At 46.5% G+C, this 27,727-nt stretch overlaps 1 protein-coding gene across 1 annotated transcript; it reads left to right on the top strand.

The window, feature by feature from the left end:
• The first annotated feature begins 763 nt into the window (after positions 1–763).
• NCF4 (neutrophil cytosolic factor 4) lies at positions 764–27,476 on the top strand. Its single transcript, XM_053256335.1, has 10 exons — positions 764–1,007; positions 4,900–4,984; positions 8,201–8,354; positions 12,220–12,290; positions 14,149–14,276; positions 15,062–15,119; positions 17,077–17,175; positions 20,236–20,366; positions 21,980–22,045; positions 25,930–27,476. The coding sequence occupies exons 1-10, from the start codon at positions 976–978 to the stop codon at positions 26,126–26,128; spliced, it is 1,023 nt and encodes a 340-aa protein (XP_053112310.1). The 5' UTR covers positions 764–975; the 3' UTR covers positions 26,129–27,476.
• The last annotated feature ends 251 nt before the right edge of the window (positions 27,477–27,727 follow it).

The following is a 27,727-nucleotide window of genomic DNA, read 5'->3' as shown; positions in this document are numbered from 1 at the left end:
CTCTCTGGTGCATTTCTTTTATTGCTAAACCCCTCACTTGTTTTTAACAGTTTTTTAAAAATAATTTTAAACTTTTTAATATTATTTTGGGATTTGATTGTTTTGTTTTTAACTGACTGTGTCTTTGTTTTGTTGTTGTGAACTGCCCAGAATGGACAGATAGGGTGGTATAGAACTCTAATGTGTGTGTGTGTGTGTGTGTGTGTGTGTGTGTAAACAGGAGAAAAAGAAATATGAATTACCTCAATTTCACATCTAGCTTGTGGTGAGGCCACCATATTCTGCCCATGCTCAAAGACAGTCTTCTTTCTGAGCAATGTTTCTGCCTAATGAATATGCTCTCATTTCATGCTTCTGAATTTTAGTTTCTTATCCTATGTGTAGAACTTCAGTCTGCCATTCCTCAACTTAATTTCTGTTATCAGTCTAGCTGAGCAGTTTCTTGAATCTTTCAAACTCGCTTCACCCCAGGATTGTTTCTCGGCGTGTTTCTCTTCATTGCCTGATGCCTTCTGAGCAATTTCTATTAGTGCAAAATCAGGTGGATACGCACGAACCACCTTTTGGACTTCCTGGAACCAACATTTCATTGCTTTCCTTGTTTACCCACATTTACACAAGTGGAAAACCAGTTTCAGTTGCACTTAAAGCAGAACAAGGCCGTTTTGACATAGGCCCATCTCATACAACCTTGCTCTAGCCTTCAAAAGGCTTTCTTTCAGTTGCACTTCCTCAATCTGAGGAGGGAGGGGAAGACCAGCACCAGACACCCTCTCAGCAAGCAGAGAAGCATTTCATGAGGAGATTTCTGATGCCCATGCCGGGAATTCACAGTGCAAATCCTACACCAAGGTAGATACGTGGGGCTCCAAAACCTCCCCCTCTGCAGGGGGAGCTGCCTATAGAGCAGAGAACAGAAAATACTCTTAATCCCCTCGACTCAGTTTTGCTTGTGGAGCATCAATTGCTGGAGGAATGTCTCTTCCCAAGCAGCTGCGAGATGAAAGGTAAGCCCCTCAGTAACTTTCTTCTGGATGCTTTCATCTTTGCTTTTGCCTCCCCTGAAGAGACTGATGGATATTTTTTATGAGGTGGTGCTCTGGTTGCCATGAGGTTTGGTTTTCTCAGGGGATGGTAACTATAGGTTTGTACTGAGTTTGCTTTTTAAAACCATCCTACCATTCCTCTCCTTTCCAGTGCTACAGCAGGCACTGGATGCTAAAAGCAAGCCACTAGGCTGGCTCTCATGATGCTAACTGGGGTAGGAGAAGCAGCCAACCAGGGTAGGAGAGCTGGGCGCGCTCCTAATTGTCAGTCATGTAAACCCAAACAACAAGGTAGGAGGCGGGGAGAGTGATGGAGGTGGGAGCTGGGCAGGATGGGTGTGCCCTACCCACAGTCTATCCCCAACATTTTAGCCAGGGTGGACCAAAAGCTGTCCTAACCAGCTCTTGCCTCCCACACAATCACCTTTTACCTTGTTGTTAGAGGTTGTTGGTTTTCACCCACAATAGGTAAAACAGCAGAGCACTAAGGAATGAGCACACACTCCAGTTACAGAGTAGGTAGCAGAGGATGGTTTGGATATTGCAGCTATTTAGAGAAAACACATGGAGATCCTTGTGTGACTAAACACTAAACATTTATTGGTTAAATACACTTAGACAGGAAAGACCTATCTCTAATCTAAAGGACTACATAGTGGATAGGTAAGGAGAGATAGATAGATGTTTCCATCTGCTCTCTAGGAGGAAAAGAAGGATCGTGACTCAGCACAGGAAGTGCTGCAGAGTCAGTTCAGGGGCCATAGAGTAGGGACAGATAGGGAGACCCTTACTCACTGTCTCTACTCCCAATGCCCCTAGTGGTCATTAGGACAGTTGGTGCAAAAGGTCGATGCACTGGAAGTTCAACAGTTGTTTGGGTTTTTCACGACCACTGATCAGGAGTGCACCCTGCTCTCCTATCCTGCCTGGCTGCTCCACCTACCTTGATTAGGACCATGAGAACCAGACTTCTCTCTCACAAACACAATGACAGGAATACGCAAGAAGCTATGGCATGCTGGCCAATCTGAGGATCTCCAACTGTTCTTGGACTACAGCTCCCATCACCATCAATTTTTTGCAGCTGGGGGATGATGGGAGTAGTAGTCCAGCAACAGCTCAGGTTGGCCACACCGGAGCTGCTGTGCCTTTAGTAGTCTTGAAGAGGTCAGCAGATGCGGCCATCCACATTATGCATTATTGTAAAGCCTCAATATCCCTCCCCCCATTGCCTTTTTCCTAAACTAAAATGCCCCAGACTCTAGGGAGTCTAAGGAAGATGGTCCAGCCTTCTGATTATTTTGTTCACCCTCTTCTGCATCATTTCCAACTACAGCACTACCTCGGTATTCGTGGGGGTTCCGTTCTCTGCAATTACCGCTAGGGATGTGCACGAACCCATTCGGAGGCCCTTTTAGGCCTTCGAACCGGTTTGAACAACCAGCTGTTTGGCCAGTTCAAAGGGGGTGTGTGTGTCTGACTTGAAGGGCAGGGGAGGGTGCACTCCCCCCCCCACCCGCTGGCACTCTGTTATCAAAGGCTTCTTTGGGGTGGCAGCATACCTTCCTCCTGCCGCCCCATCCCCTCTTTGCCCGGAAGTAAGAGGAAGTACCTGGTGCGTGTATGCATGCAGGGTGTGTGCGTATGCACGTCACACCCACGTACGCATGCTCAATGTTAGCGAGCACTATGTGCGCGTGCTTGCTTGCACGCCAGGCACTTCCTGCTACTTCCAGGCAAAGAGGGGACGGGACAGCACGGAAGTATGCTGCCACCCCAAAGGAGCCTTTGATAATGAAACACCGGTGGGGGGGGGAGCAGAGGGAGGGGTAAATGCACCCTCCCCTGCCCTTAAAGTCAGACTCCCCCACCTTTGAACTTCCCCTGCCCAATTCTGTGGACATCCCTAATTACCACAGATATGGAAACCATGAATACCGAGTTACTAAGTCTATGGGATCGCAGGGCTAAGGTTCCTGGAGGTCCAAAAAATTACATTTAAAACAGTGGGAAATGGTCAAAAGGGGTGAAAAGAAGTGCCATACCATGTTCTTCAGGCCTCCAGCAATCCAACAATGCTCCGCAGACGTCAAAATGCTGCCATTTTTTGGTGGGAAAAAACTTTTCTTTAAAAAATGAAATGAGCCACAAAATGGCTCGTTGACAAAATGGTGGCTGGCTGTCTCCAAACTGCAGATACGTGAATTTAGCCCCCTTTATCTCATTTTCCTGCATATATGCCGAGGTTGGGTGGCAATTACCCAACTGCAGATATATGAAACCATGGATGCTGGATCCGTGTATAGTGAGGTCCACCTGTATATCCTTTTTGAGATGTGGTAACCAGAACTGTACACAATATTACAAACTAGCTTAACCCACGCAGAGCATCTGCATGCTAGTATTTGCTTGCTCACCTCATCTCAGAGATCTCTCCACCCTCACCTGAGCCACACTCCTGCTTCTTCTCCTCCATCTGGTTGCTTCCATCCCCCTCACCCTCTTGGTCACTCCTCCATCCCTTTACTCCACCCCTCTCACCTTTCTTGGTTGCGGCTGCAGTGTTGCTGGCACCTATTGGCCAAGCTGCAGACCCCTATCCCCAGAGACCGCCCCACTCTCACCCAAGTCCCGGTCCTGCTCCTCCCCATAGGAGCAGCAGCAGCACCAGTGGTTGACCATACCCTTCCTTGCTGCTGCCTCCTCTATGGTCGCTCGTTCCCCTCAGGCCACTGACAGGCCCGGGCCTGTCCCTCGCCCTTCCTTCTTTCTCTCTTTCCCTCCCTTCTTTTTCTCTCTTTCTCTCTCCTCCACTCGCTCTTACCATCTTTCTTCCCCTCTTTCTTTCTCCCTTCCTGAGTTAACAGATCTTGTTCATCTTGTTTTCCCATCTAATTCACACAACGGCAGCCTCCTTCTCCTGAAAGGGCTTTTTCCTCCCTCACAACCCCTCTCTTTGCAGACCCCTGCCCACTATACTTTTATATATAGATAGATTCCTCTCCTCTACAATCAAGAACATCTTCCGACCAGTAATAGTTGCATTCCAACTGACCTTAACCATCACAGGCTCCCCCTCCCTATCTGCATGTGGAATCCCCACTGCCCAATTAGGTGCTTCTGCTTGCAAACTCTCGCGAGAGCTGCCACACACAGGATTATCCACGGGTATGCCTTAGAGAATTAGATAGATAGATAGATAGATAGATGGACAGATAGATAGATGTGGCTGTACTATAGATTTATATAAGGGTTTTATAATCTAAATAGTTTTTTATTTTTTTTTATCCCTTTCCCAATGATCCTGAGCATGGAATTTGCCTTTTTCACAGCTTCCGCACAATAGATTATGTTTCTATTGAGCTATCCACCACAACCCCAAGATCTCTTTCCTGCTTAGTCACTGACAGCTTGGACCTCATCATTTTATATGCAAAGTTGGCTTTTTTCTTTTTCTTTTTTTTGCCCCAGTTTGCATTTACACTTACACTGAACTGCTTTTGAACTGCTGCCCATTCACCCCTTTTGGAGAGACCCTTTTATTGCTTTTTGCAATCCATTTTGGTTTTCACCAACCTGATTAGCTTGGTATGGTATCACCTGCTTCTTACTTTCTGTTTCCTGTTTTTTAAAAATAAATAAAAAAGAAACAATTTCCAATCCATAAAAGGGCCTATCCTCCTATTAGTATCATCAGACAATCATCTGAACCAGTCCTAGTATTATTTGAAAGCAAAGTTGATTTTAACTCAACGATGGGTGTGGCAACCTACTCCCCCCACCATTCTATTACTTCATTATCCCCACTACAGTAATGGTGATCACCACCAGTATCTCTTCATTTGTCTTTCAGTGATTTTGACCAACTTCCAGATGATGTTGCAGTTTCTGCTAATGTTGCAGACATTGAAGAGAAGAAAGGCTTCTCCAATTATTATGTAAGGGAAGGACTTTTCTTACGCTTGCATCTGTGTTTTCAGAGAAATGGGGGAAATGGGCCCGTAGGAAATGTTTCCTGTATGAGTATTTGTCTGATTTAGTGGTGTGCAGAACCGGTTTGAATAGAACAGGTTAGATTTGAACTGGCCTGGTTCAACCAGTTCAAACTCAAACCAAACTGGCTTAAAAAAATGTGGTCAGTCCAAATTCGAGCCGAACTGGGCCTAGTCCATTATGGAACAGTTCGACCTGGTTCAACGGTTTGAGGAGCTATGCTTGTAAAGGGGATTCCCCTTTACAAGCAAAAGGGCAGCCGGGGAAGCGGCGAGAGGGCACCTTGCTGGTGGTGCCAGCAGTGCCAGTGGCTCCACTGAACCTCAGCATCCCACCCAACAGTGCCACTGTGCAGGCCACGCTGCTGGGGGGAGCACTGGGGTTTAGAGTTGCTACCAGCACTGCCAGTAAGGTGCCATCTCGCTGCCCCCCTGGCCACCCTAGAAGCCTTTTATAGGCAGGAATTCCCCTTTTCTTGTAAAGGGGAATCCTCACTGGATTCCCCTTTACAAGCATAGCCCATCAAGCCAGGTCTACCCAGTTCGACACAGTTTAACCAAATGGACTGAACCACAGGCCGGTTCAACTCAACCAGTTTGCGGACCAGTGGTTTGGTTCGAATTGAGTTTGAATTGGAACTGAACCACAAAAAATGGTTCCATGAACACTGCTTGTCAGATTATTTCACAAATGTGGCATTTCACATGGGAGATAACTCATTTCCAGAATACTAGGTAGATTTCATAATACACACTGAAAGTTGTGATGGCTAACTGCTACATAATTACACAATCAGAGCCTTATCCGTTAGACTCTTTGGAACATAAATCAAAACTATGAGGACCAAACTAGATGTGACTTTAAATACAGAGGAAACAGACTAATTAGGGGGTGGATCAGTCCAGATTAGTCAGTTGCCTTGAAAATTGAGGGGCGGGGGAAGCACATGGTCACAAAAGTTGCTAAAATAAGTTTTCACAACACAGAACTTTTGGGACATGGAAGGGAAAGGACAACAAAAAACTTTGTATACTTCCACACAAAACTCTCTTTGGGACACAGAAAGTGATTTTTCTGCATGAGCTCATACAGCATATGCCCGGGAAAGTGGTTGAGGGCAGAATGAGAAAGCAAGATGACTGAACTTCTGGTTCTGTGAATGCTGGAATATTGAGGTCTGAAAAATTGAAATATCGTCATACATTGTTTGGACCTGCATAGCGGGGGGGGGGTGGAGACAGGGGCGGGAAGCAACTGGGGGCTCCATTCCAGTTTGGGACCATGGTGGGGGATTCATGCTTTTGGCCTGCTGCAGTCTCTATTTGAGTTGGGAACTCTAATAGCTGTTATTTGCCTTGGTAGGGAAATTGTCACTGGTGACAATGATTGCTTCCAACCCGGGGCAAATAGCAGTCATGGGGGATGTGGAGCTGATCCAGACCAGGACTATAAAAGGAGCAAAGGTTAAGCTCCTTCCCCCCATGGCAAGGTACCAATCCAGACTGTGTCTCAGGCAGCTGCCAAAAAACGCCCCCTCTAAAACCCACTGGGCCAGATATGTTTAAAGTTGCATGCAATTTACCTTAAGTGTCGTTCTTGTGACAGCAGTTCAATAGTAAATGCTATCCTATTCTAGTACTATGGACAAAGGGCTTTTTGACTTAATGGTTTATCCCATAACTTTTGAAGCTCCTGCCTTACTTAGCAATGGGCTCTTCTGAATGCTGCATATGCCTATCTCAGGTTCTGAAGAAACCTGTCGCCCCTCCTTGTGAGTTTTGGAACTCCAGCCACATGCTGCAGCCAGACCTTCCTTCTGCTAGGATTTTATGTAGCGCTGCCCACTGATATCATATTACACCCATTTTGCAAGAGCTACATTGGCTTCCAATTTGTTTCCAGGTCCAATTCAAGGTGCTGTTTTGGTACTTTAATGGTTTGGGCCCTGGATACCTGAAGGACTGCCTGCTCCCAAGGGTTTCTGCCCTCCTGACGAGGTCATCAGATGGAGCTCTGCTCTGCATGCTGACAGTGAGAGAGGCTTGGCTGTCATGCACACAGGACGGGGCCTTCTCAGTTATTGCCCCCAGACTTTGGAATGCTCTCCTGATGGGCATCCGCTCCTCAGTCTCCATCACAGTTTTTAGAAAGCAAATTAAATCTTGGCTCTTTACCCAATCTTTTATGTGAGTGTTGTTTTTGTTGCTGCTGCTTTGGATTTTATGATCCTATTGTGTATGTTTTTAAAACTTTGTATTAGATTTTTATCTTTATATTCCAATTTAATATTTTCATTGGCTAACTGTTTTATAGCCTTATATTGTTTTAAATGTTTTGTAAACCACCGAGTTAGTTAGTTTTAATGAAAGGCGGTATAAAAATTTAATGATTAATATTCTTTGGAGTGCTGCCTCCAGATGCTTACTTTTGCATCCTTTTTCATGACAACTTTATGGCAGGTGGTGCTCCAAAAACAGAAGGTAGGTGCTTCACATCCAGCTGGAGTGCTGAAACTCTCAAGGAGGGATGGACGGGTTTCTTTAGAACCTGACACAGGCATCTGGAGCCTGCAGGGGAGCCCATCCTTAAATAAGGCAGGAACTTCAAAAGATATGGAATCAATGTTGGCGATGTGACTCCATGAGCATCGACTTTCACACCAATAACTCCTATTGACTACTAGGGACATTAGGAGAGGAGGTAAAGATTGTAGGACTGCCCCCTTACTCGCTTTCATTTCTATATCTCTGCTCTAACTTTCTTGTGACTGGTAGACTGATATGCTTAGGACATTCCCTTCTTCTTTGTTCTCCCTTTTCGTTCTACCTTCATTCCACCATGAGGTAGCTAGTAAAGGGTGCAGACTTTCTATCTAAGTTTGTGACTTCTCTGCTAAATAAGGGGTTGACTCAAATTCTTCCCTCCAGTAAACTATCATGTGGAAAAGTCCAAAGCCTCAAATATAGGAAGATGGTTTACATGCTTGCATTTTTCTGTTTTCCCTTGCCCATGCTGAAGATATAAGAAGCTTCTAGCCTGCTGCTGTTTACACTGACAGCAGTTCTCCAGGATCTCAGGCGGAGAGATCTTTCCTAGCCATGTTGCTTAAGGTCCTTTAACTGGAGCTAGGGGGACTGAAGTTGTGTCTTCTTCTTTTCCAGGTATTTGTGATTGAGGTGAAAACAAAAGGTGGAGGCAGGTATATGATCTTCCGGCGTTACCGCCAGTTTTATAATCTGCACTCTAAGCTAGAGGAAAGATATGGTGCAGAAAGCAAGAACAGCCGCTTTACCTGTACCCTTCCAGTCCTGCCAGGTAAGCTGTAAACACTTTCTGGTCCTCCACTTGGCTTTTTTCCCTAGATTGCCTAGTAATGAATCATTCTAAGTGAGTGAATAATATAAGAATAGTGAGCACCAGTGCAGTAGCTGGAGTGTTGGACTTGGACTAGGGAGACCTAGGCTTAAGCCCCTGCTTGGCCAGAAAACTCACTGACCTTGTTCACACAATCGTTTGAATGTCGGTTTAATGGGGTCACCTACATTGGTGTGATTGTGTGGAAACATGCCGAGGTTGGAATCTCAGATTCATCCCAGGCCATAAACTACCTTGGCATAGGTTCACACAATCATGCTACCCACATTAAACCCTGATGCAAATGATTGTGTGAACCAAGCCACTGTCTCTTGGCCTAGCCTATCTCATAGGGTTGTTGTGAATATAAGATGTGACTGGGAACCATGTACATTGCCCTGAGTGCCTTGGAAGAAGGGCCGAATATAAATGTGACAGAAAATAAAGAGAATTGTGGCTGCAGAAAAGAAAAGGCCTGCAGAAGTGCAGTAACATAAACTGTGAGCTCTTCTTAAAAGGCGTAATTATTACTGTGCCATTTATGTGCATGGTACTTTACAAATGTCCTATAGGGCTCATGCTCTAAAATCAACACAAGGAAGAAAACAGAGAATAGGGGGGATATGGAGGCAGGAATAAATATGGGGTGAATGAGTGATTATTTCATGTACTTGTACTTAGACTTAGTACAGCAGAGTAAGGGGACTAGAGACTCAAACCAAGGCTTCATGGAAAAGGAAGTTAGATTCAAAGGAGACAAGAAAAGTGACATCTTGGAGGCCAGGAGTGGCCCTTCCATAAGGTGAGGTGAGGTGAGGCAATCACCTCAGGCAGCAGATTATTGGGGCACCAGTGAGACAGCAAAATGCCCTCTATGTTTAAAAAGGGGGACAAAAAAGGAAGTTGTGTATGGGGGGGACACAAAAACATTTGCTACCCTGCCTCAAGTGCACAGAGGTTTTGAGCTGCCATTGAGAGTTGTGGGTGGCAGTTCCAAGAATAAGTGGTGGCAAAGGAGAAAGGGCAGAGCTGTTTGAGGGAGCAGGATACCTTTGGATGAATGAGGGTGGTAGAGCTGGAAAGTGAAGGTTACAGGCAGGAATGCGTCAGGATATCAGTGTGGAGAGACAGGGGATGCTGCAAGACCACTGATGGTTTTGAAGGCAGAGGCAAGCAGCATGTACAAGATTCAGGATCAAAAAAGGAAGCCAGGTGTCAGGGCTGGATTGTGGGCAGCGACCACAGAAATGTGAAGTCAGGACCAAGGAATCAAGAACTGAAGCCAGAGCCAAAGCCAGGACCAAGGAGTCAGGACTGAAGCCAGCATGGAGGAGTCAGGCCAGGGGTCACAGACAGAAATGCACCAGAGCAGAGAAGACCACAGCCATAGCCAGACATTAGGTTGTAGTGTGTACAAGTGCCCATACACATGGACATATGTTTGTGTGACTGTACAGGGTACTGGCCCCCTCAAATGCAGAGTACAGATAGGAAGTGTATTACTGTATGTGTATTGAACATAATGAGGTTATTCCCACGATCCATGGAAAGTGGACTAAGGGGGCTTAGCCTGCTTTCCATGGATTGTGGGAACCACAAGGTGGCTAGCCCGCCTAAAGCACCCTCCCCTTAAATAAGTTTAATGGAGCGTGTGTCCATCTTGTTGCTCATGTGTTGCTGTGGCATGCAGCGACACATGAGTAGACTCCTGGGCTCGGGGGTCTCTCCAGAATGCCCCGCGCACTTGCGCGGAGTATCCTGGAACTTCTGGGGGCTGTGCGGCCCCCGATCTCCAGAGCCCCCTCTGGCTCCGTGACGGAGCTGGCAGCCCGCTCTCCCCGCAGATCTGGAAGAAGCTTTTCTCACGGATCATGAGAAGAGCTTCAATGTGTGAACAACTGTATGTGTGTATAGCTCTGAATGTGTGCTCACCGTAAACATCGATTGTATGTGCATTGAGTATTATGTCTAAAATAGGGCTCCTGTTGCTCAGGCCATGGCCAAGCACAAACAGGAAACCCTGTATAATCTTTCCTGTTCAGAAGGAACCAACTGCCTGACTGGGTGAGTGGAACCATCCAAAACCTTAACGTCTTTTGCTTCTGTAATAGTCTCAGGCTGAAGTTCTGACAGCTTTCCACAAGGGGCAGCCACTCAAAGCACTTAAGGCTCTCTACTGCAGCTCAGGCAGTTTATTACATCAGCGTAGGGACTTAATTTTATTTATTTATTATTTATTTATTACATTTATAAACCACCCCATCCAGAGGCTCTGGGCGGTGTGACTTAGTGGTCATACCTCTCAGATGTACCTTTCTGTTAGAGACACCCCTCATTTGAACATTACTTTTCAATGTCATCTTTTTGTTCTTTGTCATTCTGGCGCATTCTGATTCTTACTATGTGTTCTGCTTTAGATTACTGTGCACCTGTGTCCGATGGCTCTTAGAGACCAAGGTGATACATTTAAAACTAAGGCCATGGATAGATGGTCTAGGGTGGGGAAATCTAATTTGTGGGATAGTCAGGCATGCTGAATCAATGCTTCCAACTTTACAGTCTCAAACCCGGAATGCTTCACTCCAAGTTGTTCCCCACCATACATGCCATCCCCTTGAACATTTCCTGGTTGAGACCTGCAGTGCCCATAACAGCAGTGTGAGATGCAGCCGTCTGAGCATGCCTGAATGGGGAAGGGCCATAGTTCAGTGGAAGAGTACCTGCTTTGCAGGAGCGGCCCTTTCATGAGGCAAGGTGAGGAAGTTGGCTCAGGCAGTAGACTATTGGGGCACCAGCAGGGCAGTGAGATGTCCCCTGCAACTGTCCATTGGAGCAGATCTTTGGGACTGATCTGGTCCTTGCAAGCTTTGCAAGGAGCGCTTTTCCTTGCACTCATTGCAAAGCTTGCAAGAAGCACAAGGAGAGGAGGAAGCTGTTGGCAATCTTACACCTCCCCATCCTCTCTTTCAGATTTTCAGAGCTGGCGATGGTTGGTTTTGAAAGGGTTCTGGCCAGTGGCAGCTGGTACAAACAAGCTGGCGGGGAGTGGGCGAGGAGAAAATAAGCTGCAACTTGCCAAGCCCTCTCTCAATGCATACAAGTCTCCCTGCCATTTCCTGTTCTACCCATCTAAGCCTCACATGTCTTCAGAACTAGTTCTGTAGGATGAAGGAATGTTCATGCCTTTTGTATAGATAAACATGATCCAGCATACTAGTAATGGGAAAGATACTGTGTGTCACATTATTCCTGTTCTACAAACTAGACATCCTTAGCTGAAATGTAAGAAAGAAATGCAAGCTTCATTTGATTGACACAAAGCCCTATTCACATATCAACACACGCACAACCTGTGTACAGTGTCCCCTGGTACAGATATGTTTGTAGGTACTGTTCTTTCAAAGACTTCTCAGATACAAAGAACCGCAATTATCCAAAAAGCTTCATGTCAGTGATTGTAGAAAGTTGGATACCCCTCACTGTGTCCCTCATCTGAAGTTATTTTGGGCTTCTGCCGTTTGTTTTAAAGCACATTTTGACACTATAAACAGGATTGTTGAACACAGTCCTGACATGTTTTTAGCTCGCTTCACAGAAAAGCCACTCCAAGGGTTCTCTAACAGAGGAATCACATCAGTCTCGCTGTACGATAGTTCCCAGGATTCTTTGGGAGAAGCCATGATTATTAAACAAGTACAAAAGCAGTATGAGTTTATGATGCGGACAGAATCTTAGAAGTTTAGCAGTCAAATTTGATATACCCTTTTCCTGTGCTTCCTTTCCATGGTGACATCTTTTCACTTCTCTTTGGTTTTGTGTTTTCCAGGAAAAGTTTATGTTGGCGCAAAGAGGGAGATTGCAGACAGCCGCATTCCAGTGCTCAACATGTACATGAAGGTAAAGATGAAACATTTGCATTGCACTAGTGGTCACATGAGACTTATCATATGGAATTATTCTGTGCCATTTCATCCATGTCAGTACAAGTTAGGGGCATTTTCTTGTCTGAGGTTTTAAAGGGCCAGCATTTAAATCAGTCCATAACATGAATGCAAAATCTATACTGGCTGCAGTGGACATCTGATTTCACATCCAAATTTTATCCTGCTTTGACAATATTCATGTACGGTACAAATATACTGTCACCTTAAGTGGTGCAGTGGGGAAATGCTTGACTAACAAGCAGAAGGTTGCCAGTTCGAATCCTCGCTGGTACTATTTCGGGCAGCAGTGATATAGGCGGATGCTGAAAGGAATAATCTCATACTGTGCAGGAGGAGGCAATGGTAAACCCCTCCTGTATTCTACCAAAGAAAACCACAGGGCTCTGTGGTCGCCAGGAGTCGAAATCGACTTGATGGCACACTTTGCTTTACAAATATACCAGGGAGTTTTTAGGGCATGCTTATTACTCTTTTATGCTATAAAACACAAAACAATATGTTTTATATTGTTTTTTCTACTGTGGTTTCCCTCTCCCTCACTTGGGAACTGCAGTTTAGTGAGGGTGCTCAGACTTCTTAGATTCCCCCCACTTGAAGAATTGTGATGACAAGGTTTCCCGGGGAGAGGGAATCACTATTAAACCAATTCAACTGTAGTGTATCTATGCTCTAAGAGAGGGGTTCCCAACACTGGGTCTCCAGATGTTGCTGGATTACAACTCCCATCATCCCCAGCAGCAATGACTGAAGTACATGATGGGAATTGTAGTCCAACAATATCCAGGGTACCAGTGTTGGGAACTCCTGCTCTAAGAGACTCACTATTGTATTTTGTCTGCCATATGCTGCTGTTTTTCCTTACACCAACACCAACACTAATACTAACCAGAAAGAGCAATATAAATTGGAGAAATGCCCTTCTCCCCATTCCTAGTGCATGCTCTCAGGGCACACATGACACAGCCACTATGCTGAACCTAAGCAAGTCTAGGTCCCATCAATGTCCAGATGGGTGACCATCTGGGAAACTCCATGCACACTGCCTTGAATTCTGTGATGGAAGACAGTGAGGGGGATATACATGTAATAAGTAGATTCTGAATCCTCTCCCCACAGACTTGAGTCACAATGAAAAATGGCATGAATGTCCCTTCTGTATTGCCAGTTCACAGAATTTCAGACCAGTTGCTTCTGTGATAATCTCAGGGTTTTGGCCCAGCTACAAGATTCTATTTACTGTATCCACCTGAATCCAAGCATAGGTTTCCCCCCAAATTCTTTGATGTCAGAAATTGGAGGGGTCATCTTAAATTCGGAGTGCTGTTCCATGTGGGTAAATATTTGGGTATAGCCTGTATTTAACCTCTATTTTTAAAAGGGGTCATCTTAAATTCAGGGCCATATTCTATTTGGGTAAATAAGAGTTTTTTGGTTTTTTTACATTTATATCCAGCTCTTCCTCCAAGGAGCCCAGATTCAATGCATGGTTTTTATATTCATCTTCACAACAACCTTGTGAGGTAGGCTATTATGTCAGGGGGAGAAGATTAACCAGGAACACACTCATTTCCAAACATGTATCTGCTAGTTCTGCCCTGTCCTGGCAGTGATTACTGAGAGTATAGTGAGAGAGCAGAAGGAATGGGTTATGGGCCAATGCATTAAATGAGACATTTAGGCCCAAAGTGTCATGTGAGGTTTGCAGTTGCCCAGCATCAGTCTGATTGGTGAAATATCCTCCACAGCTTGAATCATGAGGGAGAAGTTCCCCTACTAAGGCTCTGTTTGCCTTTTTTTTTTTTTTAACCCAGAAACTGCTTAGCCTGCCAGCCTGGTTGCTGCTGGATGAAGATGTCCGGCTGTTTTTCTATCAGTCGGTCTTCGACAGTGAGCAGACACCACAGGGACTGCGACGGCTCCGTCCACGCACTCGCCGACAGTGGGTATTTCTTTCATCCTTTACCAAATACACAGAGGCCGCTTTCAGATATAATGCAGAACTGCGGGTCCAATGAACCCGCGGTTCTGCACCCCTCTCCCCCTGCTCTCCCATCTGCATTCAGACATCTGGGAGAGATGCTTCTCTGCAGTCCGCAAGACTTCAGAGAGGAGGAAGAACTGGCTGCCTGGGCTTCCTTGCCAGAAGGACAGCCCCGGCAGCCCCAGTCAGAGCGAGGGAGGAGCTTCCTCCCTTAACTCCCACTGGAAAACAGCTAGACTGCAGTGCAACCTTCAGACAAAATGCTGGCACCACTAAACTGGATGTCCAGGTGGTGAAATTCACTACAAATCGAAGGTACAAATCAGTCTGGGGAGGGAGACTGCAGGTCCATTGACAGAAGGACAGGCCATGCTGCCAATCAGGTCAGAGTGAGGGAGGAACTTCCTCCCTCAACTCTGGTTCCAGGAGGCTGAAACCGTGGCACGAGTGTTCGGATGTAATGCTGGCGCCGCAGAAATTGAGTTTGCTGCAGCAAAACTCTATTCTAAGCTGAAGGTTCAGATTGGAGTTCGAGGAGGGAAACTGTGGGTCCCTCTCTGCTACAAATTCTATTTTACCAAATTTGGACATGTGGGAAAGGAAACCGGAGGTGAAGGGAGCTCCGGTTTCCTGTTTCAACAAAGTGTTCAAAGAGTCTGCCTGACTGTCACTTAATCCCATTGCCTCTTGACCTTCCCTCAGTGCACCCAGTGAAAAATTGTTCTCCCTCTTATTTGTGACAGCAAAAGCATTTCTCCCCAAGAACCTGACTTTGACAGAATGGCAGCTGCACGGGCTGAGGTGGGTATTTTATCCAGTGTGTTCCATGCTGAAGAAAAGCCTGCAAGACTGTACAGAGATGTTTTCTGAACATACAGACATATATTTTAAGGCCAGACAAGACCAACATAATTTGAATTAGCCAGTCTGTACAAAGAAGTTAGACCATTCCAGCCTTCACTTGTGAAGAGCATGTTGTTTACAAACTGGCTGGATGGGGGTGGAAGGAAGTGAGTATGCATGAACAAGAAATCCATCGCTCTTGGCAGGACTGAACAATACTGAGAGAGACTATATTACACAGAAACAAAGGAAGCTGACATCTACTGAATGTTTACTACTCAGTAATAATCTACTAATAATCTACTGAGTCTGATTATTGGTCTATCTAATTCAGTACTGTCAACTCTGACTGGCAGCAGGGTTGGGAATGGGGCAGTGGGGAGGGAGATGGGGGTGGCAGGAGTGGCAGTGTTAATGGAACTTCCATTAACAGCAGCAAGCACAGGGATGGGGTGGTGGGTGCAGCAACAGCCAGGCTGTGGGACAGGGGCAGTAGTGGCCAGGCAACAGAGGTCAAGTGGGCGGTGCTAAAGCCAGGCTTTGCCTGGGGCATCAAAAAACCTTGGACTGCCCCTTAGGAGTGTGCACGGAACTGTCGAGCCCGGTTTGGTTCGAGGCCAAACCGGGCCTCGAATGGAACCAGGCCAGTTTGGTCCGGCCCCCGTTGAACCCCCCTCCAGTCCAATCCAGTCCTGGACTGGTCTGCGAACTTTTTTTAAAAACAAATTTTTAAATGTGAAAGTAAGTACCTGTAGCCCCTTCGGGGGGCTTGCTGTAGCCACGGGAGGGGGCCCCACGGGTTCCCTCTCCCTCCATTGGCCTTCCTCATCACCGCCACGGCTGGAAGGGCCTCCGTAAAAGTGAGCAGCCACAGCCTCACAGAGGGCATTTGTGCATGCACGGCGGCCTCCAAAATGGCGGCCGCTCGCTTTTACGGAGGCCCAAATGGGCCAAAAAGGCTATGTTTACCTGGCCGCAGCAGTGATGAGGAAGGCCGTCAGGGGGAGTGGGAACCCGCCCGGACCCCCCCTCCCCCACGGCTACAGTAAGCCCCCTGAAGGGGCTACAGGTACTTAATTTTACATTTTAAATTAAAAAAAAAAAGTTCGCGGAACTGCCGGCCCAGATCTGGCGGTCTGGTTCCTGTCTGATGGAACCAGGGTGGGGGGTGGGGTTCGGTTCGATCACAAACCCACGAACCCCTGGACCAAACCGTCGGACCGCGGACCACTGGACTGGTTCCGCACATCCCTACTGTCCCTGTAGCTAAATGCAGTGGAAACACAATTCCTTTTCACAGGTGTGCAGACAAAAGGTGAAGTTAGGGCTGCCACATTATATCCCTATGCTAATTAACATCCGCCAAATTAAAAACTGCCCATTGTATTGCAACACTTCTGAATTATTGCATTGCATGTTCAACTATAAATTTTTAACTGAATGCCAGATTCAACTGGAAAATGGATTTTCTGGTCACCTTCTTACTTCTTCCAGAAGCACATTATCCGGCAGCCATTATGACTGCAGGGCTGCATGCTCTTTAGTGGGGGAGGGGCTACTCCTGTGGAGCTGTCCTTGCAAAGGGGAGGGCATCCACTGCAGATAGACCATGCCAATGGCTGACATCCAGACTCAGTAGTGCTACTCAGGAGTTACTCTAATGGACTACTTAATTTCAGTAGGACTATTAAGGAGTAATTTAGTCTGGATGTTAACAAGTGAGTGTGGTGGGGGTATTATCAGATTCTGGGAATGGTAAACCATGTTATTGGACACTTGCAGAGAAATAAATCATGACTTTTTTCAAAGAATTGGGAAAGCTTTGCATGTCATTTTTATCTTCTTGGTGCCTTGGGCTGGATCCAGTTGGTCAGCTCAGCTGTTTTATCTTCCAGTATTGGTTTGTTTCTGATAGGCACTGTTTGATTTTACTGGGTCCACTAAACTGGAGCTGAGTTTCAAGAAAGGAGATTTGATCTATTTACTCAGCAAAGTCAACAAAGACTGGTTGGAGGTGAGCATCAAGGCCTTATCTGGTCAGAAGTCTGACTCACAAAAGTTCCCTCATTTGTGACAGTGGTTGCTCTTAATCAATTGCTTAGCTTAATTACTAGATGGCTAGAAGCAGCAGATTGCTTTCTTGCTCTGAGAGGAAATTTAGGCTAGTAGCGTTCTTGATTCCCCCCCACCCCGTATCCCAGTATGACATTGAAATCCAAGATGGCTGAAATTGATGGTAAAGTTACGTAATCCAGTAGCTCATTGAATACAGGTGAAACTCGGAAAATTAGAATATCGTGCAAAAGTCCATTAATTTCAGTAATGCAAATTAAAAGGTGAAACTGATATATGAGACAGACGCATTACATGCAAAGCGAGATAAGTCAAGCCTTAATTTGTTATCATTGTGATGATCATGGCATACAGCCCATGAAAACCCCAAATCCACAATCCCAGAAAATTAGAATATTACATGGAACCAAGAAGACAAGGATTGTAGAATAGAACAATATCGGACCTCTGAAAAGTATAAGCATGCATATGTATTCAGTACTTGGTTTGGACCCCTTTTGCAGCAATTACTGCCTCAATGCGGCATGGCATGGATGCTATCAGCCTGTGGCACTGATGAGGTATTATGGAAGACCAGGTTCTTCATTAGCGGCCTTCAGCTCTTCTGCATTGTTTGGTCTCATGTCTCTCATCCTTCTCTTGGCAATGCCCCATAGATTCTCTATGGGGTCAGGTCAGGCGAGTTTGCTGGCCAATCAAGCACAGTAAACTGTATACTTTTCAGAGGTCCAATATTGTTCTATTCTACAATCCTTGTCTTATTGGTTCCATGTAATATTCTAATTTTCTGGGATTGTGGATTTGGGGTTTTCATGGGCTGTATGCCATGATCATCACAATGATAACAAATTAAGGCTTGACTTATCTCGCTTTGCATGTAATGCGTCTGTCTCATATATCAGTTTCACCTTTTAATTTGCATTACTGAAATTAATGGACGTTTGCACGATATTCTAATTTTTCGAGTTTCACCTGTATATGGACCAAAATGATAGAAAACTAATAAAAATGAAGTTTTTAAAATAATAATAAAAAAGAATATATGGACCAAAATGGTGCTTGGAGCCAAAACATTATCCTCTCTAATAAAACGCTTGGTGTCCGTCCGTGGACAGACACCAAGCGTGCGTTCGTGCCTCAACTGTTCTGAGCATGCGCGGAGTGCATGCTCAGAACAGTCCAAGAGAGACATGACCGCCAGCACCTGGCGGCCATGTTGGGTGGCCAAAAACGGCCGCCCCGAAGAAGCCGGGAATGCGGGGAAGGGGGAGACTGGCCGAGGCGCGGCCAAGGTGGCGGCGGAGCCGTGGCCGCGGCCTTGCCGCGCCACTGAAGCCGGGCGGGGGGAGGAGGCGGCGGGGGAAGCCGGCCGAGGTGGCGGCAGAGCCGCCGCCAAGGCCTGGCGCCGCCGCCGCAGCCAGGCGGCTGCGAGTCCTTGGGGCCCTGGCCCGGCCGGGGAGACCGTCCGGGAATGTGAGGCGGGGGTGGACCGGACCGGCAGCGGCGCCCCCAGAGTCCGCCCGGCTGCCACCACCGCCCGCTCTCCCGCCCTCCCAGCTGCCCAAATACTCCTTCCCCGCTCCCCCCCCAAATGATTAAGGGCCAAAATGGCCCAGAAGAATGCCTCCGCGGCCGCCGCCATGACCGCCAACCGCCCTCCCAGCTGGCCGAGACTTCCTTACCCGAAGCAGCCCGCGACAGTCGGGCGATCTAAAATCATTTATTGCGAAGAAGAGAGGAGCTCCCGAACAGAGCTCCTCTCTGTGCTAAGCCAATGCCCAAACTGCTGCTATGGACGCAAAGGATGCCTATTGCGTCCTTTGCGTCCATAGCAGCAGTTTGGGCATTGGCTTAGCACAGAGAGGAGCTCTGTTCGGGAGCTCCTCTCTTCTTCGCAAAAAATGATTTTAGATCGCCCGACTGTCACGGGCTGCTTCGGGTAAGGAAGTCTCGGCCAGCTGGGAGGGCGTGGGGGGGGGGAGGCCAGAGGAAGTGGGGGGGGGGACTCTCCCCTACTAGCGCCCGTTATCACAACGGGCCTGAAAACACTAGTTCATTATAATGATGTTCTTCTTCTTCTTCTATAGAAGAACCTCCAGCTCTGAGTGCACTTCTGTCTTTCGTCAGTGCAAAATACTACTCTCAACAGCACAGTTTTAGATGCCTTCAAATGATATAGCAAGCTTCTCAAATGTTCCTGTAAGGGAAATATTATCTTAACTGTATAGGAAAGCCAACTTAGAATACACATCATTTTGCATATGCAAATGAAGTAGCTGTACAATCATCATGTGATTATTATGATCGATTATACATGGCTAGAATATTGACTTTTCTGTGGCTAGGGCATACTGAGCTGCTTTAAAAGCAGACCTTGTTGCTTTTTCATATTGAATGTCAGCCATCTTGCATATCAGTGTGGTGTAATGGTTAGAATGTTGGAGTAGGATTGGGGGGATCTGGGTTCAAAGCCCCCCCCCCGTCATGAATCTAGTCACTTTGGCCAAGTCACCCTCTCAAACCAGCTGTTTTTATCTCTGTGGGTAATTTGGGTTGGAACGTTAACAGATATTTAGTAGTGTGTGGGGAGTATTTGGAAAAAAGCAGAGGGAGATTTAATTTAAGAGGGAATAAAATCACGTGTAAAAAAATGAATCCAGTTATAGGAGGCCTCTGAGCATGTGCAAAACACCCCCAAAGACTACATGTCCCCAACTGTTTTGTCAGGTATAGTTTAGCTCATAAAGTTAGGATTCTTGAGAACAAAAAATGGCACCCTTTGACTTGGGATTTGGGTACAACTTTAGTTACTTCCGTACTTTCTGTGGCCCATTCTCAATCCTCTAATTTTCTCTGCTGCAGGAGGGATCTCCCTTCCATTGCACTTGTCAGGAGACATCCTGAGTCAAGTCCACAAAGCAATGAACGAGGTTTCTGTGTGTAGTGAAAAAAGAAAAGTGTGCCTCATTTTTCATGGTGTGCTCTTTTCGTTTTGTCCCAGGGAACTGTCCGAGATGCCACTGGCATTTTCCCATCTGCTTTTGTGAATATTATTAAAGAGCTCCCCAAAGAAGAGGACGCTATCAACTGCCTACGTTGCTTTTACCATGAGGACAATGTCAGCACTGTCAGGTAATAATGCCACAAGGCCTTTTTGTGCTGGGTTCCCTTCCTTTACCTGGCTGCCCGAGCTTTGAGGTCCAGTGAAGCCCCAGGAAAGCCCTTCTTCCTTCACCCTAAGCTCACTGGGACCAAAATGCATATGGGTGGCTTCTCCCACAATCCTACTGCAGTGCAGTGGCTGTGCTAGGAACCAGGAAGTGCTGAATTCAAAACTTGCCTTTGGCATGACCTTAAGAGGTGACTTTAGGCAAATGATTACTTTTTTAGCACCCTTCCATTTACACTTTGCAGGGTAGTGGTTAGGATTAACAATGGATATGATGCACTTTGAATACCCTAAACCTGGATTTCCCAGCCTTGGTTCACCAATGTTGAACTACAGTTTTTATCCTCCCTAGCCACAATGGCCTTTGGGGTGATGGGAGTTGTAGTCCAACAAGATCTGGAGAACCAAGGCTGAGAACCCCTGCCACAAGCATTTTTATATAGAATTCTCTAAGACATATCCATGGCTAATCCAGTGTGTGGCAGCTCTCATGAGAGTTCGGAGAGCTGCCGGATAACCATGGGAGGGGAGATGGAAATAAAATGGTGGTGGCGGCAGCAGGCCGGCTGGTCAGAAAGCGGCAGCAGTGGGTGGGAGAAGAAGCCAGTGGGTGGGAGTGAGAAGAAGCCGGTGCCCGGCTGTCCAGAAAGTGAGGGGCGGCAGACAGGAAGTGGCGGGCAGGCAAGAAGGAGCTGACCGGCCAGCTAGAAAGTGGGGGGGGGGAGGAAAAGAAGCCGGCGGGTGGGACGGAGAAGAAGCCGGCACCTGGCTGGCCAGAAAGCGGTGGGCAGGTGGGTGAGAAGAAGCCAGCCGGGTGGCCAGCCAGAAACTGGCGGCGGGGGTGGAGTGAGAGAAGAAACTGGCTGGCCCGCCCACCTGAGAGTGGAGAGTGGGACGGCAGAGAAGAAGCTTGCACCCAGCCGGCCAGAAAGTGATGGTTGGAGGGAAAGAAAAAGGTGGCTGGCAGGCCGGCGGGGGAAGAAGGCAGTGGCAGGTGGGTGGCCGGAGGTGCAGATGCTCTGCGCCTGGCCCAGTTAGTACTAATTATTACCATACTAGCAAAATGCCTGTCTTTATGATGGGTGGAATGGGCATGGGAGACTGGTATATTTCCAGGATGCCTGCAGGATGTTAAAGGCTTTTGCACAACTTCCAAGCACAATTTTACTCTTTTCATTTCTTTTTTATTACGGCGTTTGAGGCAACGGGGTGGGGAGGCTGGGTTCATCTCAGAATTCAACAGCTGACCTTCAGGCAGCATTGCTCAAGTCCTGTGATGTCCTTGCTTGGTGTGCGTGTGTGTGTGTGTGTGTACAGAGGGTGAGATCACAGTAGGAAGTAGTGCAGAAGCTTGTTGCAGCAAGTGTAGGATTAAGGTCATGCTTGAAACTTGTGCAAAAGCTATGGACATCCCACAGCTTATTGCCATCTGGAAGGGCCAGAGTTGAAACCTTTTGTACCTGAGCTCAAGAAGTAATTGCTCATATCCAGACTTGGCATCCAGCAAAAGTCTGCTTGTATCCTGACTTCCTCCTTAAGTTTTTGTGTGAGTTGAATTTGCTCCCTTCTTTTATAGGGATATATCTGTGGAAGAAGATCTGTGTAGCATCCCATTGTTCCAAGACCTAATGGAATTAGTAAGGTACAAGCTGATGAGGTCTCTACCAGAATACATAGGAGGCATTCACTTTTATATTCATCTTGCTGATTCCGAATGAATGGAGGCCCTTTCTTTTCAGACTACTTGTTCTGAAATACTAATAACCTCTACAAATCTCTCTGAGAACGTTTTGCCTTGCTATAGTAGCCCAGTTGTTTCCCTGGTCCCTGAAACAGAAATGATTGATTGAAAGGATGCTTGCATCCCCCACCCCCAACAAATGGCACGTTCTGTTCCCTAAAGCAGGTTACGCTGTATCCCTATGGAACTTTTAAAGAAAGAGCTATTATCTTTCCGTTTCCTTCACTCTTCTTCGTTGCATATGCTCACATTGCTGGTTGATTGTCTATTTCTTACCTAATATCATGTCCTGATTTAAACTCCACTCCCGGTTGTTGGTGCCAAATTTAGCACCTCATTAACTAGAAAAAAAATGGTAAGTATGTCCTTTAGTGCTAACTTTAGTGCAACATTTTCTTCTGGTCATTGTCCTTTCTGTCCTGTATTTTTCAAGACACTTAATCTTACTCCGTGTACATGCTACTAATTTGATTCTGTGTGTATATACTCACTAAACTTCACAAAGGAGACTGACACAACTTTCAATATTTCCATGTCATATTTTTTTTAAGTGCCCACTCAGAAATTGTTTTCCCCCTTTTCTTGATTAGATTATGCACAATCCAACGAAGTTAGTACAGTACTTCCTGGACAAATTTGTAGTGGACTTTGGCTTGGAACAGGAACATAGGAAGCTGCCTTATACTGAGCATAACATCACATGCACTTTCCATAAGACAGGAACATAGGAAGCTGCCTTATATTGAGTCAGATCATTGCTCTACTTAGCTCACTATTGTCCTTTCTGCACTGACTGGCAGTGGCTTCAGGCAGGAGTCTCTCCCAGCCACACCTGGAGATGCCAGGGAGGGAACCTGGGACCTTCTGCATGCAAGCAGATGCTCTGCCACTGAGCTACAGCCCCATCCCCTAAGGGGAATGTTTTACAGCAGACGGCACTCACATGTAGTCACCCATCCAAATGTAAACCAGAATGGACCCTACTTATCATCATGCTCGCTACTGCAAGACCAGCTTTCCTCTCTTTACTAGCTTTCTTCCTTGGATCAAATCCCCACTCAGTCATGAAGCAGTAACCTTGGACTATTTTATTTTATTTTTTATTTTTACATTTTATATCTCGCTCTTCCTCCAAGGAGCCCTACATACTTAGGTTTCTCCTCACAACAACTCTGTGAAGTAGGTTAGGCTGAGAGAAAAGTGACTGGCCCAGAGTCACCCAGCAAGTCTCATGGCTGAATGGGGATTCGAACTCGGGTCTCCCCGGTCCTAGTCCAGCCCTCCATCCAATACACCATGCTGGCTCTCTCAGCCTAACCTAGGGTTGCTGTGGAGATACAATGGGGGAGAGACTTTTTGTGTGTGTTGCTGGCTACTACAGAATGGAAAACTCATACATACATCATGATAAAAAGAGCCCACTTTCTGCCTTATATGAATATGAATATGATGAATATATACCGCTTTTCAACAGATGTTCCCAAAGCTGTTTACACAGGTATAAACAATCAATCAGTCAAACAAATAAAATGGCTCCCTGTCCCCAAAATGTTCCCAATCTTGACCTTTCCTTATATAGGAAGATTTTAATGTGATGTTATTTTCTAACAGGCAGTTGTTTGTTTTGCATGCTGAGATGGTACAGGCAGGGGCAGAGCCACCATTGGGCCAACGGGTTCAAAGAACCCGGGCTGGTGACTAATCAGGGGCCGCGAGAGCAGCCCCGATACGCACCCCACGTCTGACGTCAGACGCGGGGGCGGTAGTTTAGCTCCCGAGCGGGGGCCGCGCAGCCCCCTCAGGAACTAAACTAAGGCTGGTGTTGCAGTGCCAGGCAGGAGCGGCTCTTCCCTGCAAAGGCAGGGAAGAGTCTCTGCTGGCTGTGTGCTGCAAACGCAGCGCCAGCCTAACTAGCTCCTGAAGGGGCCGCGTGGCCCCTTCAGGAGCTAAGACTGGCACTGCGTTCGCAGCGCAGCCCAGGAAGAGCCGCTCCTGGGCTGTGCTGCAAAAGCAGTGCCAGCCTTCATCTAACTGCCGAAGGGGCCATGTGGCCCCTTCAGCAGTTAAGATTCAACTCCCGAACAGAGCCTCAAGGCTCCGTTTGGGAGCCAGACCACGCCCCCCGCTTCTGATGTCAGACACGGGGGCGGGGCTATCCCCTGCTTCTGACATCAGACTCAGGGGGTGGGGCTATCCTGGCACCCGCTGCGGTCACACACGGGCCGCTGGCAGGCTGGCTACGCCCCTGGGTACAGGTCTATGAAAGGACCTCTCTCTCTCTCTCTCTCTCTCTCTCTTTGTCTGTCTATCTATCTATCTATCTATCTATCTATCTATCTATCTATCTATCTATCTATCTATCTATCTATCTCTCAAATACTGTATATCCCACCTTTCTCAAAACAATCAAGATGGCTTACAACCATAAACTAAAACAGGGCTACACACCTTTGGCACTCCAGAATTGACCAGTATACATGTGAGTATAGTGGTGGCCCGTGAATGCACCTCCGGGGGCGGGGGGGCAGCAGCGAGAGGCAGCTTTAAGAGTAAAGTAATTTGGGACTCACCTCCACCACGGCGGCACCTGAACACTATTCGGAGCTGCAGTGTGCCACCCAGCAGCCCCTACGGCAGAGAAGCGCCTCCACCACTCACCTGGCCGCTGGTGGGGGCTTGGCTCCATGGAAGCCAGGTGAGTGGCGGAGGTGCTTCCCCGCCATAGGGGCTGCTGGACAGCACGTTGCGGCTCCGAATAGCATTCAGGTGCTGCGGCAGCAGAGGTGAGTCCCGAATTACTTTATTCTTAAAGCTGCCTCCCGCTGCCCCCACCCGGAAGCGCATTCACGGGCCACCCCCTGTGTGAGATATTCCCCTTAGGGGATGGGGCTGCTCTGGGAAGAGCTGAAGGTTCCAAGTTCCCTCCCTGGCATTGCTTAGATAGGGCTGGGAGAGACTCCTGCCTGCAACCTTGGAGAAGCTGCTGCCAGTCCCTGTAGACAATACTGAGCTAGATGGACCAATGGTCTCACTTGGTAGAAGGCAGCTTCCTATGTTCCTAGCTGGGGATGATGGGAATTGCAGTCTAACTACAGCTGATGGGCTGAAGTTGTGCAGCCCTGATCTAAAACATCACCAAATAAAAACTGACCAAGTATACAGTGGCATGTTTGGATTTCCTCACAACCTTCACTGGAGTATGTTTGAGTGACATAGGAGTCAGACCATAGGTCCATCTAGCTCAGTATTGTCTGCACCAGGGCTGCACAACTTTGGCCCTCCAGCTGCTGCTGGACAACAACTCCCATCATCCATATTGGCCACTGTGGCTGGGACTGATGGGCGTTCGAGTCCAACAACAGTTGGAGGGCTGAAATTGTGCAGCCCTGATCTATACTGAGCAGCAGCTGCTATCCAAGTTTTCAAGCAGGCCAGCCCTACCTGGAGATGCCAGAGATGGAACCTGAGACCTTCCGTATACAAGCAAATGAGCAATGGTCCCATCCCCATCATCATGCTTACTTAGTTTAGCATTTTAAGGTTAATCTGGAAATATGGAAGCATCTCTTGCTAAATCAGATTCCCTGAGCAATACCACAGCACTATGACACAATGCCTGTCATGCCAACTATTCGACCGCGGCCTATATCTAACTGAGCTCACCTATGATGTGGAGGGTGCAGGTGGGAGAATGAGCCCTGGATACATATTTAACCACTTTTAAAAAATCTATCTATGGGTGTGTTCTTCTTGCCCACTCTTTACTGACCTTTCTCCTTTTCCAGGCAAGAGTTTGGGCGTGAGGATATTGTCTTGAATTACCGTGATGCTGAGGGCGACATGATCCGCCTGCTTGCTGATGAGGATGTTGTGCTCATGGTGATGCAGGGCAAGAGCTGTCTGTCTGAGAAACATATCTTCCCATGGCAACTGCACGTTACCCAAGAAGAGGACTACAGTGTCTATACAGTGACAGGGTCATGACTTTCACTGCCCAGGCGGCTTTATCAGGAGCAGATGATAACGCAAGACTCAGAAATAATGCAGAATTCGCCTGTTGTAAGGGTACATCTCTGTCGTGTTCTCCATACTTTCCTACACTCATTTAAAGGACACCCAATGAAATCAGTAAGCACCATGTTTAAAATGAGCAAAAGGAAATTGTTCCTATTAATAAAAGAATGAATGAATGAATGAATGAATGAATGAATAAAATATTAGATTGTTGAAAGCTAACAGTAACTGACAGGGTCTGAAATGTTCTTGTAGTGCCCTGTGATATTATAGAATGTAATACTATTATATTAAATGTAATAATTAAAATTAAATAAAATTATACATTTCTACTTCATCAAGAACTTATTATCCAAATAGCTAACTAAGCTAGGTGGATGGTACAGTTCTCAAGGAATCCAAGCCACTCCTTGCAAATTACAAGAGGCTCTTGTGTACAAGAAAGAGCCCACCAGTCAGCTGCTGACTGTGCAGCAAGAAAGTGTTGGAGTTCCAGTGCATCGACCTTTTGCACCAACTATCCTAATGACCACTAGGGGCATTGGGAGTAGAAATAGTGACTAAGGGTCTCTCTAGCTGTTTTACCTGTCTCTGCTCTATGACCCCTGATATGACTCTTCAGGTATTTCCTGTGAGAGTCAAAATCGCTTCCTTTCCTCTTAGAGAGCAGATAGAAACATCTCTTTCTCCCCCTACCTATTCATTATGTAGTCCTGTAGATTAGGATTAGGTCTTTCCTATCCAAAGGTGTACTTCACCAATAAATCTACTTAATATTTTATTCTACAAGAATCTCCATGTGTTTTCTCTAAATAGCTGCAACAACCAAACTCTGCAAACTACTCTGTAACTGGAGTGGGTAGCTTCTTTAGTGCTCTGCTGATTAACTGGGGGATAAAAATTACAACCCCAACAGGGTTTATGGGCACCAGCAGCCTAAAACATCTACAGCAGAGTTTATTTTCCTTTTGAAAGTGCAGCTGAGTTAGTTAGGAAAAAAACCATGGATTCCCTGCTACCAGGAATAGCTTCTCCTATCCCCAAGTTGGATGGAAGCAACTACAAAATTTGAGCTTTGAAGATGGAAGCAGTTTTCATGACAAAAGAGATTATAGAAGTCCTCACGGAACAACGTCCAGATCAAGATACAGCTGCCCAAGCCTCATGGGACAAGAGAAACCAGCAGGCTTTGGGACTCCTGATTTTGAATGTGAGTGATGAATTATTAATCCATATACATGATGCTAGGATAGCCTCAGAAGCATGGACAATATTAAAAGAGCATTTTAATATCTCCTAATACTGCAGTTCTTTTGTTTAAATGCCAAATGCAACTAAAGGAAGGAGGTTATTTCTTTGGGAGACGAACTGTCTTTTAAAAGCTCATAAATGTGAATTAAACGATACCATGTTTATTGGACTAATCCTGCAATCTTTGCCTAAGAGTTTTGACTCTTTAATTATGGGAGGCATCAGGCTCAGAACTTACATTAAAAAATGTTGTAGCAAACCTGAGGAATTTTAGCTTGAAGAAAGAGCAAGAAAATTCACAAACCAAATGTCAAAACG

The sequence above is a fragment of the Hemicordylus capensis genome, chromosome 5 (genome assembly GCF_027244095.1).
Source record: "Hemicordylus capensis ecotype Gifberg chromosome 5, rHemCap1.1.pri, whole genome shotgun sequence".
NCBI classification, from domain to species: Eukaryota; Metazoa; Chordata; class Lepidosauria; order Squamata; family Cordylidae; genus Hemicordylus; species Hemicordylus capensis.
The sequence above is the reverse complement of the archived record's forward strand: the minus strand, read 5'-3'. Positions and strand labels throughout refer to the sequence as shown.